The 15,680-nt window shown below is 35.4% G+C and overlaps 2 protein-coding genes across 2 annotated transcripts; one reads left to right on the top strand and one right to left on the bottom strand.

Annotated features, from left to right (window-relative positions):
- The first annotated feature begins 3,108 nt into the window (after positions 1 to 3,108).
- LOC113323026 (40S ribosomal protein S23) lies at positions 3,109 to 4,674 on the top strand. Its single transcript, XM_026571258.1, has 4 exons — positions 3,109 to 3,226; positions 3,872 to 4,027; positions 4,116 to 4,242; positions 4,339 to 4,674. The coding sequence occupies exons 1-4, from the start codon at positions 3,222 to 3,224 to the stop codon at positions 4,477 to 4,479; spliced, it is 429 nt and encodes a 142-aa protein (XP_026427043.1). The 5' UTR covers positions 3,109 to 3,221; the 3' UTR covers positions 4,480 to 4,674.
- Positions 4,675 to 6,449: 1,775 nt separating this feature from the next.
- LOC113324295 (F-box protein At1g52495-like) lies at positions 6,450 to 13,351 on the bottom strand. Its single transcript, XM_026572615.1, has 3 exons — positions 13,134 to 13,351; positions 12,572 to 13,029; positions 6,450 to 6,835 (listed from the first exon to the last, which is right to left on the bottom strand). Exons 1-3 carry the CDS (start codon positions 13,349 to 13,351, stop codon positions 6,450 to 6,452), a joined length of 1,062 nt encoding a protein of 353 aa, XP_026428400.1.
- Between the last annotated feature and the right edge of the window lie 2,329 nt (positions 13,352 to 15,680).

Here is a 15,680-nt window from a genome sequence, read left to right as displayed (position 1 = left end):
CTTCATTTTTTTTATACGCAAAAGTCGGACCCAGGTCCCTACCCGAACCCAGCCAGTTGGAATGGTCCCACTGCCAGACCAACACCGCCAAACCCACTATACAACTAATCTATTACAAATATTAACGGTGGGGTTGAACCCCTGACTTCCTCCTTACTGGAGTTGATGGGATACCACTGAGCTATGCTCTTGGACCCTCATTTTTCTTTTTTTCTCTTTCTAATTCTATGCAGTATATGTTATTTCGCCCTTTCTTCTTCTTCTTCCTTCTCTTTTTCTGTTACCGGCTCCATTACACACCTCCATCACAATATCTTCAAAGTTTAAACCATATCACAAAATTCCTAATTAAATCAAACCCTTGATATATTTTACATATTGGTATTACTTGCAAGTCTCTAATTGTGGAAACAACAATTTAGTTTCAATAAACAAGAAGCTCTAGAATTAAAATAGTGTCCTTTTCCTATTTGATTAACAGAAGAGCAATTATAATTAGTTGAGAAATAAGACTCAAATCCGATCATTCAATAAAAATAACCATCATAAGAACACAACAAATGCACACTTTTTTAAATTTAAAAATCAATTATTAGATATAACACTACTAGTCTCAAATCTTGGAATCTAAGAAGATGGGTTTTATAGAATCATCTCGAGAATAAAAATGGTGATGAGTTCTGATTTGATCTTGCTACGATAATAGTGGTAGTGTGAATGGTTTTTAATATCGATGATTACTACCAGTACTGAGAAGGTTGGTAAGAGAATCAATTGATGATGATTAATGATTATTGTGGTGATGGTGAAGGTGAAGGTGAGAAAGAGAATCAAAATGGGTTTGTTAGAAAAAAATTTCCAGAAGAAAAATGAAATATGCCTAATCACCTCCGGTACCTGATAGCTGCATATTTCAAGAACAAAGAATTTTGATCGGAAATTATTTCTCTCATTAATTTCAACAGATTTTGATCCCCTTTTAAAAAAAAAAATCATTTGTGATAAAGAAGATGAGGAGAATAAGTTAAAGAGGAAGGTGACGCTTTTCTCCGATTAAGAAAAATTTAGAGAGAGAAAATCATGACGTGGTGTGTTAGTTTTGCCTTCATGTACAAATCACCTCGCCACATCAGAGCGAGCGCATAATAGACTGCTAAACGGTGTGGAAAATAGCATTTCCGATTAATGTGTGATTATGAATTAAAATTTTACTCTTGATGGTTTCCTTTTTGGTGGATATATTTTTTCTTGTTTCTCTCTCTTACGACGTGTTTTTTGTGCCAACTGCCAAGGATGCAGCCTGAAAAAAGTTATTCAATATTCTGAATGTTATTTGCTCCATAATATTATTGTACTTGAGAAAAATCGATTATTATAATTTTATTCTTGGTGTCTCCCTTTTGGATGTTGTTTCCATCCTCTGATATGACATTGTAGTTTGGACAGTCACATTCTTTCCTATCAATTCAAGTAATTGCGTTATCAATTGCATCATAATAGCACTTTATTGTGATCTTTTACTTGTTCCTCAACAGTGCATATCTCTACTTACTTATTCCTCATCGCATAGTTCTTCTTGTTGGAGGAGAGTTATAGTAAAGCTAAAATAAGTAAACATATGAGGTCAAAAACTAAAATAAGTAAACAAACCATGCATGACAAATAAAATATTTCAGACAATATTATTGAATACAGATTGGTACACACCCAAACAATTTGGTGCCTCTATTAGCAGCAATACACCCGTTTCGGTGCTATTCGGTTCATGAGTCATGACATCGCCTCTCTTATTTATCTATCTTTGCCCGCACCAGGGGTGCTATTTAGGGATGAACATGGTTTCGGTTTTCCGCTGGAACCGGACCAAACCAGACCAACTAGGAAGAAACCAAATCGAACCATTTACTAATGGATTGGTTATGGTGTAGAAAGTGGAAAACCGATAGTGTTGGTTTTGGTTTGGTTTAACTGCTAAAACCGAACCAAAAACCATTGGAAAACCGATTAATTTTTAAACTTAGTTTCTACCGTTGATGTACAAGTATTAGATTCTACCCATTGATGTAAAGGATAAATAGAAACCCTAAATCCAATATTTCATTATAATACTCTCCCTCTTTATCTTTCTCCTTCTCTCAGCCATTACTGCTACTAGACTTTCTTCATCCCGTCTTCCTTCTTTTTTGTTTGTCAATAACTAAATTAAGATATATTATACTCCCTCCGTTTCCAAAAGACAGTCCGGTTTGACTTTGTCAGGAGATTAAGGAGACTATGGTAGTTTACATTCCCACCGTTAATTACTTGCCTAATTTATTTCAATAAATATGTTAGTAATAAAAACTACCAAAAATTATATTGGGATTGTAAATAGAAAAAAAAAAAAGGAAACTAAAACATATCGATTTATAGAAACAATATCAATAAAGATTGTATACTTATGCAGTATAACCTTAATAAACAATTTAATTTGGAACCATACATATATTGTCTTCAAAAGGATATATTTTTTTCCTTAATTATACAGATTTCATTAATATTCTAGATTGGGTCTCATTAAAATAGAAATTATGAATATAAAAAACTTAAGGGTATGTTAGAGATTTCATTTGAAAAATATGACTATAAACAGAAGCTGGACACATTTTTGAAACATACCAAAATGGAAGTTGGACGGTCTTTCAGAAACAGAGGGAGTATATATCTTCTTTTGATCTCTAGATATAGAGTAAGCTTTAACTATTCTTGATAAAAAAAATTTATCTGTTTGTGTAAACCAATACTATCGGCACGATTTTTTTGTCTGTTAATTTGTGCAATTTTTCTTTTGGTTTGATATATAAAATAATTGGTTAACCAAAAACCACTGGGACAAACCAAAACCAGTTGGAACCATTTGGAAATCGAACCAATAATTAATGGATTGGTTTGATTTAGATTTTTATAAACCGATAGTATTGGTTTCGGTTTTGATTTGGCTAGAAACCGAACCAAAACCGACCATGAACAGCCCTAGTGCTATTCGGCCTTTGGTGGGATCTCAACCAGGGGTGATGTTTCAAATATAGCAACAAAACAAGGGCAATCCGTAAAAGATTTAGTATAAGGGTTTGGGTTTCTTTAGCGGCTCAAGGAACTTTTCTTCATCTCCTTGGTTTTCTTATCTCGCCTTATACACCTTCTTTCTTTTCGCAGTCGAGCAACTTGTTTTCTCAGCAATCATGGGGTAAGATTTTTTCTGTTTCTCTCATTCTTTTTGATGTTTTTATCAGAAGCTCCAATTCATTTTTCTTATGGATTTCTACAGTTATGAAACTGTTTTTAGGGTTTTGCATTTTGCTTTTCTGTCGCCTTTTAGATTCATCACTAGGTTTGTTTGATGATAAAATAAGCCTAAGTCTCTTATTGTGGATACTAGGGTTACCCAAGATTTCCATCTATGAGTTTGCCGGTATTGTTAGGGTTTTGAAATGACACATGTATGGTTGAATCTAGTTATCACTTTACGAATGTTTGGAATTATATCGTTGTTATGAATTGGACTTAACATAATGGTACTTGACTTATTCGCTTGCAAAGATATTTGAAAGGAATCATATAAGCTTAATGAATCGAATCATGTGATGTTAATCGATCAATAATAAGTTTTCTGGCATGGGTAGACATCACAAGTTATGGTGCTACCTAGCACTCATTTTGAAATATCTTGAACTTGACACCTACCTCGAAATATCTGAATTCCACTTGTACAAAATCTTATTAGGGATCTGAACTTCTATAACAATGGATATTTGATAAGCTTGTTGGATCTGGGTCTATTATACTGTATAGTTTTAGACAGTTATTGATTGAAAGTTTGAATGTGATGCAGGAAAACTCGTGGTATGGGAGCTGGTCGCAAGCTCAAGTCTCACCGTAGAAGGCAAAGGTGGGCTGACAAGTCATACAAGAAGTCTCATCTTGGAAATGAATGGAAAAAGCCATTTGCCGGTTCTTCTCACGCTAAGGGGATCGTTCTTGAGAAGATGTACGAGTAGTATTGGTTCATTTGTTCTCTTTTTTAGTCTGTCTTTTTTAGTCTAATAAGCTGAAACATGTTTGTTTGACATGCACAGAGGTATTGAGGCTAAGCAGCCTAACTCTGCTATCAGAAAGTGTGCACGAGTTCAGTTGATTAAGAATGGAAAGAAGATTGCTGCTTTTGTGCCCAACGATGGTTGCTTGAATTACATTGAAGAAAATGTAAGCTATTGGTGAATATTGTATTTGTATCAAATCTACAATTTTGGCAAGCAATGGTTATTCACATCTCTAGCTTTCTTTCTTTTTGCTATGCAGGATGAGGTGTTGATTGCTGGGTTTGGACGTAAAGGACATGCAGTAGGAGATATTCCCGGAGTTAGGTTTAAGGTTGTGAAGGTATCAGGAGTCTCACTTTTGGCCTTGTTCAAGGAGAAGAAAGAGAAGCCAAGGTCTTAGTTTACTTGAGAATGGTTGCATAATTCAATTCTAGGTTAGTTTTTGTTACTTTTAATGCAAGAATGATGGCTTCAGCTGCAGAAGTGAATTTTATGACCAGTTATATACTTGTGCTGTTCAATTTTTGAACTTATTATTATATTTGTCTTGTTTTCATCAGAAAGTTCAATCAACTACTTATGCTGCTTCGCTTTCTATTGGTTCTGAAACACTGGCTTAGAGTATTCATCAACTCTTTAGATTCCTGATAGATGAATAGGTATAATGGTGTCACTCCAGTTGAATGTTTTTTGCAATTTATTTTTGGTTTAGTCTCTTAGAGCAACTGCAGTGGTGCGAGTATAACCAAAGACCAAAGAGGGAAAAAAAGATCAAATTTTGGGTTTAGTATGGTGTGTGACGCTACGGTTGAAAGACTAAATTTGGTCAGACGTACATTATACGTTCGCCTGGTGTGGGGCGTAGACTATACCAACGCCTGATTGGGACGTGCACTAAAAAAAAAAAAAATGAAAGAAGTGGGGCGGAGGTATAAAGCCCGCCCCACTAAATTGATTTTCAAAACAAAGAATGGGGCGGGGGTATAATACCCGCCCCACTTAATTGATTTTCAAAACAAAGAATGGGGCGGGGGTATAATGCCCGCCCCATACAAAATAATTTAAAAAAAAAATGGGGCGTAGACTTTACGTACGCCCCATGTGGAGCGTAAACTATACCAACGCCTGGTGGGGGACGTAGACTATACCAACGCCTGATGTGGGACGTGCACTATATGTCCGCCTGGTGGTGGGGCGTGAAGTATATCAACGCTCGATTATATCTGGGTTTAGTCTTGGTCCCAGACCAAATATACTCTGGGTTTTAGTCGTTGATCAAAATTTGATCGATAGTACGTTCCACTACGTCTGTTCAAAAGACCAAATATTTGGGTTTACTCTCCCACTGTGGACGCTCTTTAGTAAGGTTAAATCTTTCAATTAAGTTGCTGAGTTGCATGCTGTTTTCGATCGCCTTCACATTCAGTTAGTCAATCTTTAAAAGGATGCAAGTAATTCCGAATTTTATCAGTGTTCTCCCCATTTTCTTCTGTAGAATTTGGTATGTGTGAATAATCTCTGAATTTTGCCTGCCTTGTAAAATTGATGATTCAGTTACTGAGGAATCGAGAATGTCAGATGAAAGTGAACAGATTTGTAGAGGTGGATATGTTGGATTTCGTCCAAAAACCCATAGATAGGAAAGATTACTTCACGAATATTCACATCCCTGGACCCATAAAGTATGTTCCTGAAGGTTTTAGTAGCAAGAACTCTAAGTTCAGTGAAAGTATATCTAGTCATGCTATGGTTGTCCGTTGTCGTGTACTCTGGTTCCCTTGCAGCGTTTGCAGACTCATTGACCTTCTGAATTTTGAAGTAGATCACAGAACTTTTAACACTAGCAATAAATGAATTCGAGTCTTACATTACCATGTTAGTTTGGTTTTTACTCTACTTGCAGACCTCCTCTCGAACCCATTCTCCAAATCTACGCACATATTATCTCCCGTTTTGCATGCCAGGCAGATGAAACGTAATAGATCACATCCACCACCAATCCGTCTTAAACCCAAACCTCCACAATCATTTGCATAAGAATTTTTCTTCTTTCATATGCTCATGTGTCGTTTTCTTTATACTTATGGCAAACAAAAAAGCTGAAAATTATCTTGTTCTTTGCAAACGAATAAGCTGAAAATAGATGAAACTTTATTTTTGTGTCCAAATTTTTAATAAACATAATCTAAAAAATACTTGGGCGCTGTCTATGATATTAAACAACTTGTTGAGATTGCCTGCACAAACAACTAATGGCTAAACCAATCATTATCAAGTCTTAAAATTCAACTAACGAGAAAAAACATTGCAACAGAATCATGAATAAGAAAGTAAAATAGAATCTCTTGTACCATCCTTGGCAATGCTGCTCTATGGTTTTGTGTCACTTGGTGTGCTTATCATCTTTCTGGTCTTGGTACCTTTTTCTCCCGTACCTTTTAGTGAAACAAAGCTGTTCCTGTGAAGAAATGCTTGAACTCTGCAACATTTAGCACCAACATTGTCACGGAGGGCAAGACATTTCGCTGCTTCAGTTTTAGGATTATAAGTTGAGAAAACCTTTCCAAAGTGGGAGAATAGAACTAAACCGCTCCTTGTCATGGCAAAAGGATGATATCCAGTGTCTCGTGATGCAAATTTAAATTCCTGTCTCCATGTAGAAGAGCTGTGTTCGATATCTTGTGCCTCATTCTCTTTCTGCCTTAACGACCATACTACGATGTCTTCCATACTTTTAGGAACACACACTACTTGAACTAAACAAAGACACTCACCCAACACCGTGAGTCTCATGTTGGGTGCAATAATCAAAAACAAGGAAAAATCAAATAATCAAAAGTTATTGATACTTAGCTCCTTTATAATGGAAGTGATCGATTTGATGAAACGGACGAGCTCCCCATATCTCCGCAACAACAACAAGGCAAAACTTTGGAAAAACAGAGTGAGTCACGTGTTCAAATGGCACGAGCTTGGCAGCAACCTTGGAGATATCACCCGTGGTTGTTATCGCGAATTACATCAAATGCTAGAAGTTCAAGACATAGTTCACTGTCTCTAGCAAGTAATTCTGGTAATATCTCACTAAGCAAAGGTTCAAGACCTCATGGACACCTCTGCCTAAAATGGTATTTCCTGCGCTTTTTATGTGATTTTCGTTTTGATTGTTTTGGTATTACTGGAACTTAGAACCTAAAGGTCACTAAGGGTTCACTAGTTCATGATTTTTCACTTTGGTGAAAGATACCTATAGTTTCACCATGAGAACTAAAGATGAAAGCTCTCAATACTATTATGATTTGTGCAATCCATAGTATGACCCTAGGGTCAACACACTTTTGTGTGAGGGAGAGGACGTATAAATGACTAGTATGATTTCAACACCTGCACGATCAGTCTGTTTGGATCGTGAGATTGGGATGTTGATTTACCAAGATCTATCTGTGTTTTCATGTTTTATTGAGTTTTCATTCATGTGGGGGATTGTTGGAAAACGATTAATAAAAAATAATTTTTTAAAGTTTTAATAAAACTTATAATTTATTGTTTTCTTTTGTGAATGAAACTTATTAGTCCCACATTGTGGAGTTTCCAATTTTTAGTAGTTTTAAGAAACAATATAAACCTTTTAGTCCCACATCGGGGAATTTTTCTTCTTAACTTGTATTTGTCAATTATATAAACAAATTCACTACTTTTGTAAAATCATGGGAAAGGGGTTGCTCTATATTTAGAGGGACCCCTAAGGGAAAAACATTTTATATTGTTTTCTCAAGTGTTCGATATTTTCCTTTATGGTTTTTTCGGAGTTGCCAAGCTCAAGTTGAGCATCTACTACATATGCTAGTAGTAGGTGTAGTAGGGTGTTTTATCCTGAAGATATCCGTCCTGTGAGGGCTATAGCATCACTCTTGAGTGTAGCCGGGCGCTAATGTCTTAAGGGCCCTAGACATATCCTGTTTCTCAGAATGCTCTAGAGAATCAAAGCTCATATTCTCATAGGAAGCGGCCCACTTCGTCATTCAGATAGGTGAATTTCCATAAAGATTGTTACTGCTACACCCCACTTCAATCTTAAATTGAAACTATAGAACTCATTAAGACTTCTTAAAATTCATCCTTCACATGCAGTCACACTATCACGTCTACACCATAGGGAAGGGACAGAGAATAAAATTCTCTGATAGTGTTTACCTTTACCCACCACAAGTTAGTTGTCTCATTCGAAACCTTGATCTTGGCATCTCCAGTCATCAAGGTTGAGTATCCTTCGTTGCAAGTTTAATTCATGAGCTTAAGCCCCTTCCCCCTCGATGCATTTCTAACTATCTCTTGGGATAAACCTTTATTCAAAGGTTGCGCGATATTCTCCTTGGACTTTATCCAATCAATGGAAATAACGCCGATTGAGATTAGTTATTTTCAGCTTTAGCTATTATAGCTTGGCTAACACAATGTATAGATATAGCTGGCACAGGCCTATGCCAGAGAGGAATGTCTTCTAAAAAGCATCTTAGGCATTTGGCCCCTTCTCGTGCTTTATCTAACTCAATACTCTCAGATTCCATAATGAATTGAGCAATATATATTTGTAAATCTTCCAAAAACAAACCCTCATGCTAGAGTGAAACATATCCACTCGTAGACTTAGACTCCTCTGAGTCAATATCCAGTTTACATCACAAAGTCCCTCAAGGACAGCAAGATACCTTTCATAAATCAAATAAAAGGTAATAGAGTATTTTAGGTACCATAATACTCTACTCAGTGCATCTGAATGCTATTGCTCTGGACTACAATTATATCTACTTAACTTACTCACAATATAGGCAATGTCTGGACTCTTACAGTTCATTAAATTCATCAGACATCCTATAACTCTTGAGTATTCAAGTTAAGATACTCCATTACCTTTTTTTCTTGAGTCTACAAAAATAATCGTACGGAGTACAAGCAGGCTTAAAATCATACTGATTGTATCTCTTAAGTACAAATTCAACATAATGAGAATGACTAAGACTACATATGTTGCATTATTTTCTAATCCTCATCCTTAAGATTACATCAAAATGGCCCAAGTCTTTCAAGTCAACGTTCTCATTCAGCGCATGTTTTTAGTGGAATTAATCACATCTATGTTTGTATCAAGTATAAGCATATCATCAACATACAAGCATACAATCACACAGGCATCCTTAACAAGTTACTTGTAAATATACTTGTCAGATTCATTAACTTAAATCCACTACACATTATCACATGATCAAATTTTCCATGTCACTGTTTACGTGCTTATTTTATAAACCATACAAAATTTTGTTCAACTTACAAACTTTGTCATCATAACCTTTCACTACAAAGTCCTCAGGTTGGTCAATGTAAATTTCTCTATCTAATTCACGATTTTAGAAAAGTTGTCTTAACATCCATCTGATGTATCTCTAATTTGTTTATGACAGCAATAACAATTAGCATCTCAACGGAAGTAAATCTCGTCACATGTGAATAAGAATCAAGGAAATATACACCTTCTTTTAGTTTATATCCTTTAGCTACCAAATTAGCCTAATATTTTTCCACAGTTCCATATACCTAATGTTTCCTCTTAAAGACTCATTTACATCTCATGGTCTTACTCTCCGGAGGTAAACTAGAAACCTCCCAAGTCAGGTTCCGACGGACTGAGTCCATTTCACTAAATGAAGCTTCTTACCAGAACGGGGTTTCATTAGATATCAAGGCTCTTTACAAGTCCAAGGCTTAGACTAAGCTAGGCATGTAATGAAGTCAGCTTCATAAGAAGTCTCAAGTCTAATTGTTTTACTTCTCTTAGGCTCAACCTTAACTTCATCTTCCTTTAAGATAAGTTCTGACTATTTGAAAATAAATCTAGGGATCAACAACACATCTCTAATGAGGTACAGGTTTAAGAATAAACATTTTCAAAGAACTCAGCATCCCTAGATTATCTAATAGTATTCACAACAAAGTCAGAAAAATCACACCAAAGTATGAAAAATCAGAACACACAACCAAAAATATATATGTAGAAGTATACTCAGCATACCCTATATGAAGACACAATCAACATTTTTGGTTTCTGTCTAGTTCTTTTAGGAAGAGGAATGACAATCTTAGTCAAACACCCCACACTTTGATGCATTCATAAGAAGGTCATCTACCTTTCTATAAATCATATGGAGTTTCATCTTATCCTTAAGAGTACTATATTCAGGATATACTAGTTAAGAGGACTGCCTCTCCCCATAAGCCCGCAGGTAATCCTGAACTAATCAACATGGCAATTGTTATCTTCTTAAGGATACAGTTGTTATGTTCAAGGCTTCTAATTGGTTTTGAACTTCAAGTTTATACATCTTAAGGCTTCTAAGACATCATCCTTATCCCTAAGAAAGTATACAAAATAGTACCTCGTACAATCATCCACGAAAGTTATAAACCATCTTTTACCATAGTGGTTTTGGGTTGAACTCATGTCAACTAGGCCTAACTGAATTAATTCTAAGGGCTTAGAATTAGTCTGATCATTTGTGCTAAAAGATTTTATAGCATATTCATTTCACTTTTGTGTTCAAGATCCAAACTAAATTTGGGTACGTAACCTATGCTAGGCAGTTTATGCATTGAATTATAATTTTACGGTTCCAAGTCTACCATGCAAAACATTCAAAGACACACAAAAGAAAGCACAAGAATCAATTATGTTCACTTCATCAGATTTTTCTTTAAACTTATATAGACCCTAAGTCCTATAACTTTTTCCTAAAAAATCAATGCCCTTAGTTATAACAAGTTTTCCACATTTAGTTAAGATCTTCAATCTTTTACCATCTTCAAGAGAACAAGATACAAGATTCTTTCATATGCTCGGAACATGAAAACTCCATTCAGTGTGAGAATATTACAGATATGAGCTTATGCTCGACCTTTCTTTTTTATGCAACCTCTGTCGCAGATGAGTTACTCATATAGAGTTTCTCGACATCCCTTATCCTCTGATAAGAGGTGAACATGTCTCTGTTTCAACAAACATACTTAGTGGCTCCAGAGTCCATCCACCAGTCTCTCACATTGGTTATTAAATAACTTCCGACATCATGTCAATGAACTCGTTCTAATTTGTTTCAACTAAATTAGCATTAACTTTTTACTTATTAAGGTTTTATGTTGTCTACACTTTACTGCCGTATAGCCAGGAATTTTACAAACATAACAATCACCCTTAATTAAAGTAATGCCGGATTCAGTTTTACGAAACATAACTTCTTATGAAGACTACGCTTAGAGTTGTGTTTGATGTTCTCGCCTTTGTCAGCTTTGGAAGACTTGTGTTCATCCACATGCGCTTGGTAGCCATGTTCCTTTTCAATTTCATGTCACAAACTTCGTTTATACTCTGACCACGGACACAGTAATTTCCCAATCACCTAATACACCACATCTCACAAACCTTAGTTCAGATAAAATATGAGTTTTGAAGATAATATCTAGATTTATAAACTTCATTTGAACCACCATATCAAAAAACTCATGGTTACCCCAAACTACTTTAGTTAACAACAAAATTTTGCCCGTCAGAAGTTTTCAGGAACGTTTCTCTGTTTTGTAAAATATCAAAAGAATACTTTTACAACTCCAAAAATTCTGAAATTTTACGTGGGTAACTATCAGGATGTCTACTACGTTGTGTCAAAAGGGTTCATCGAAATTCCTTCTAGGTTAAGAGATAAACTCGAAACTCTACAGCTGACCAAAAATTCGTTTTTGTTTTTCACTCCACAATTAACATCCATGATTCACAAACCAACCAACCATTTTCGATTATTACAAATTATAATGTCTTAAGATTGTTGGGTGCAATAATCAAAAACAAGGAAAAATCAAATAAGAAAAAGTTATTGATACTTAGCTCCTTTATAATGGAAGTGATCGATTTGATGAAACGGACGAGCTCCTCATATCTCCGCAACAGCAACAAGACAAAACTTTGGAAAAACAGAGTGAGTCACGTGTTCAACACGTTGCCCTTAAGACATTACCGCCCGGCTACACTCTAGAGTGATGCTATATTCCTCACATGACGGATATCTTCAGGATATAGATGCTCAACTTGAGCTTGGCAACTCCGAAAAAACCATAAAGGAAAATATCGAACACCTGAGAAAACAATATAAAATGTTTTTTCCCTTAGGGGTCCCTCTAAATATAGAGCAACCCCTTTCCTATAGATTTTACAAAAGTATTGAATTTGTTTATATAATTGACAAATACAAGTTAAGAAGAAAAACTCCCCGATGTGGGACTAAAAGGTTTATATTGTTTCTTAAAACTACTAAAAATTGGAAACTCCACAATACGGGATTAATAAGTTTCATTCACAATAAAAAAACAATAAATTATAATTTTTATTAAAACTTTAAAAAGTTATTTTTTATTAATCGTTTTCCAACATCTAATAGGGTCCTCCACACCTTGACTATGAGTAATTTTTGGCAATGGAAGATTTTGGAATGCCTCGCCTTTCAAATCGAACGAAACCAAATTCCTGTTCTTGAGGTCCACCCAGTGTATGGCTCCATTTGCAAAAACACCAGACGATGGAGTTAACAAATGGAGGATATTTTCTCCTTTGTCTCTCCACCCATTGCCATCACCAAAAGTATACACTTGAACGTGACCTATGGCGGTCTTTTTGTCAGCATAGAAGATTCGAACAACCTTGTACTCATCCTTAGAATGAAGGTAACCGAATCCAGCTCTCATCAAGTTGTGAGGACCATACCGTTCTTTAAATCTGGGAAGATCAACGTATTCGCTGGTAAATGGATTGAAAATGTAGACAGGTTCTTTAACGTGTTGATGGTTGTCACCGTTGCATGCAGCAATTACAGCATCATACTCGGTAGCGAAAGGAGGATGGTTGATCTTTCTGAATTTGGAGAAGCATAACTTATCATTATCAAAATTTCCATAGTAGAGTCCAACTTTATCTTTCTTTTGGGTAATCGCCAAAAGGATGCCAAATCCTAAAACTTATTCGTCGAAGCAGAGACGATATTATCACTATCTTTAGAATCACCAAGTTGTAGTAATTGATGACGAATGTGCATATTGGCAAAATAAGTACCACGGGAACTGAGCACATTTAACCATTCTTTGCATACTAATTTGCAATTTAATACATCCTCAGCAGCTGGAATTCGTGGTACTATCTCTAGAATAATCTCTGGAGAAAAGTTCTTCATCGACATTGATATTGATGGTTGGATCCTGTCTACACTAAATTTGATTAACCAATGAATCAATAAACTACTACGGAGTAGTATTAAACGAAAGAAAAAGAAAATATAGAATTTGTTAGTCAAAAAGGAAAGAAGCCTCCGCTTTTGAGTCTTTGATGTTGGCAAAACAAACTAAAGTTACAAAATCGTATCTAAAACTTGCTCAAAAGAAAATAGTGTCGAAACTAATGCTATAATGTTTTGGAAAATACATCATGGTTAATCTAAAATATAATATATTTTTTGCAAAATTATAGCTGTTCATGGTTTGAAAAGCAAGATAAACAAATTAACACCGCTGCATTAGTAAGAATAATATACTCACCATGAAAAATTGACCCTAATCTTCTTCACCACCTTCAAGTCTCTTCTTAATCTTTCTTGAGATAAACACCTTCGCAGTGTCGGCTCTAGAAAATTATTCCAGTCCCTTAAGTCCCGGTATCTTCTGTAGGATACTATGTTTTTAAAAGAAATACCTACACGGCCCTCTAATTTAGGGGTGAGCATTTGGGCCGTAATACACAGATTTTATCCGGACCAACCATACTTTTGCGGATGGACGTCTGAACCGTTCGCTAATGGTTTGGATGCGCATGAGATTTTTGAAATCCAATGAATTAAGATTGGGCCCAGATGCAACCTTCAAAATCCGTTGGACATTCATATCCGTTAAATTGAGGACATTTACATAGCTTTTAGAAATATATAGATAGTTTAGGAATTCTTAAGGTGTTTGCTTCGGGTGTTGTCCATGACACTTTTATATTTATATACATATAAATATAAATTTTGACTTAAATTATTTATACATAGTGAAAATCTTAAATATGTAGCTCAATCTGGACCATTCTTTATATGCCAGAAATGTAATTGAATAAGTTAAATATGTATCTCAATCTGGGCCATCCTTTATGTATCCAAACTGTAGATCTCCGTCCAAAGGGAAAAATACCATTGTCCCTTATAATATAGATATATACAAATGTGTAGGTTTTATAGGAAATCATTTATGTTGAATTTATTTCTTTATAAATTTTAACTAAAACAAATTCATTGAATTATCTGTATCTAATACATCCGTCTGTGCATCTATTGGATGCAGATCCGTCGGATGTTGGATTGGAAACTAATGATAAATTTCAAATTCGTAAAAAATTGGATTTGGTGCGGATGAGGTGAAAACCGGCGCATACCCGCCCATGATCACCCCTATTCTCATTAGGTATGCTATACAAATTATTAAGAAAGCCCATAATACAACCTATGTCATGGATGCCATTATTTAACATTAGTGCCCTAAGAGTATCGAGAGACTTTGAGGTGCCTAGATCATACATGGTAGAGTATGCTGCGGAACATAAATAAACAATGATGTTATGTTGACAACCATTTCTCCTGGGATTTTACTCCGATAAAATATTAAAATATTAGATGGTAGCTAGACAATCTCCAATGTCATTGGGATATGTGTGGGGAAATGAGGCCTCTGCTTTGTAACTATATGTGTAAATCTCCAGATTTAATCCCTAAAGCATTTATGTTAATAAAAAGCTTTACACAAATAGAAATTCAGAATAGGCACAAGAAGTTAAGAACCACAAGAGCTTGTTCATCTCCAAAATGTGTATACTCATTTCTGAAATGACGAGAGGACCAAGTACACCACGATCTGTTTGATACTAACCTATATGAAACGCTGCTCGCGTGATCTAATATACACATAGAGACTGTCAAGAAAGCAATCATAAGATATCCACTTAGTATATCGTATAAGTTCGGACCGAACCCACTATGGGATCAAATCAAGTATTTGATTAACGTACAAGTGTATTTATTTTAATTATAAAGACAAGCTAAATAATGCGGAAGTAAAGTAAATAACACGATATAAGATTTTGTTAACGAGGAAACCACAAAAGCAGAAAAACCACGGGACCTAGTTCAGTTTTGATACTCTCAAAATTAATCCGCTATACGAAGACTACTACCAATTTCATACAGTTGAGACCAAGTAAACTAACTCCAAGTTACCTAGTTCCTTCAGTATCCCTACGCCTACTACCAATATGGTCAAGCGCCTACTACCAATCTGGTCAACAAATGCGAATCCTAAGATGAACTATCTTAAGTTGGTTCAGCCGTTGCGAAGACTTATACCACTCAACTCCTTTGGATTGTATTTCGAGATAGTAACAGACTAATTTGTATTCGGTAACCGCTCTAAATCTCAAGAACTAAATAAAAGATGTTTGTTGAATTATACAAAGGTTCTTTCGTTTATACTAATAAACTCCTT

This window comes from Papaver somniferum, chromosome 11 (genome assembly GCF_003573695.1).
Source record: "Papaver somniferum cultivar HN1 chromosome 11, ASM357369v1, whole genome shotgun sequence".
Classification (NCBI taxonomy): Eukaryota; Viridiplantae; Streptophyta; class Magnoliopsida; order Ranunculales; family Papaveraceae; genus Papaver; species Papaver somniferum.
Note: the sequence above shows the minus strand (reverse complement) of the source record. Positions and strands in the feature narration are given on the sequence as shown.

Coding starts and splice junctions, on each gene's coding strand:
- LOC113324295 (XM_026572615.1), bottom strand. CDS start 13,351: ATGTCGATGAAGAACTTTTCTCCAGAGATTATTCTAGAGATAGTACCA. Junction 13,030..13,133: donor GTCTCTGCTTCGACGAATAA/GTTTTAGGATTT, acceptor CTCCAAATTCAG/AAAGATCAACCATCCTCCTT. Junction 6,836..12,571: donor AAAAATTACTCATAGTCAAG/GTGTGGAGGACC, acceptor GTCTTTGTTTAG/TTCAAGTAGTGTGTGTTCCT.
- LOC113323026 (XM_026571258.1), top strand. Junction 4,028..4,115: donor GGGATCGTTCTTGAGAAGAT/GTACGAGTAGTA, acceptor TGACATGCACAG/AGGTATTGAGGCTAAGCAGC. Junction 4,243..4,338: donor TGAATTACATTGAAGAAAAT/GTAAGCTATTGG, acceptor TTTGCTATGCAG/GATGAGGTGTTGATTGCTGG.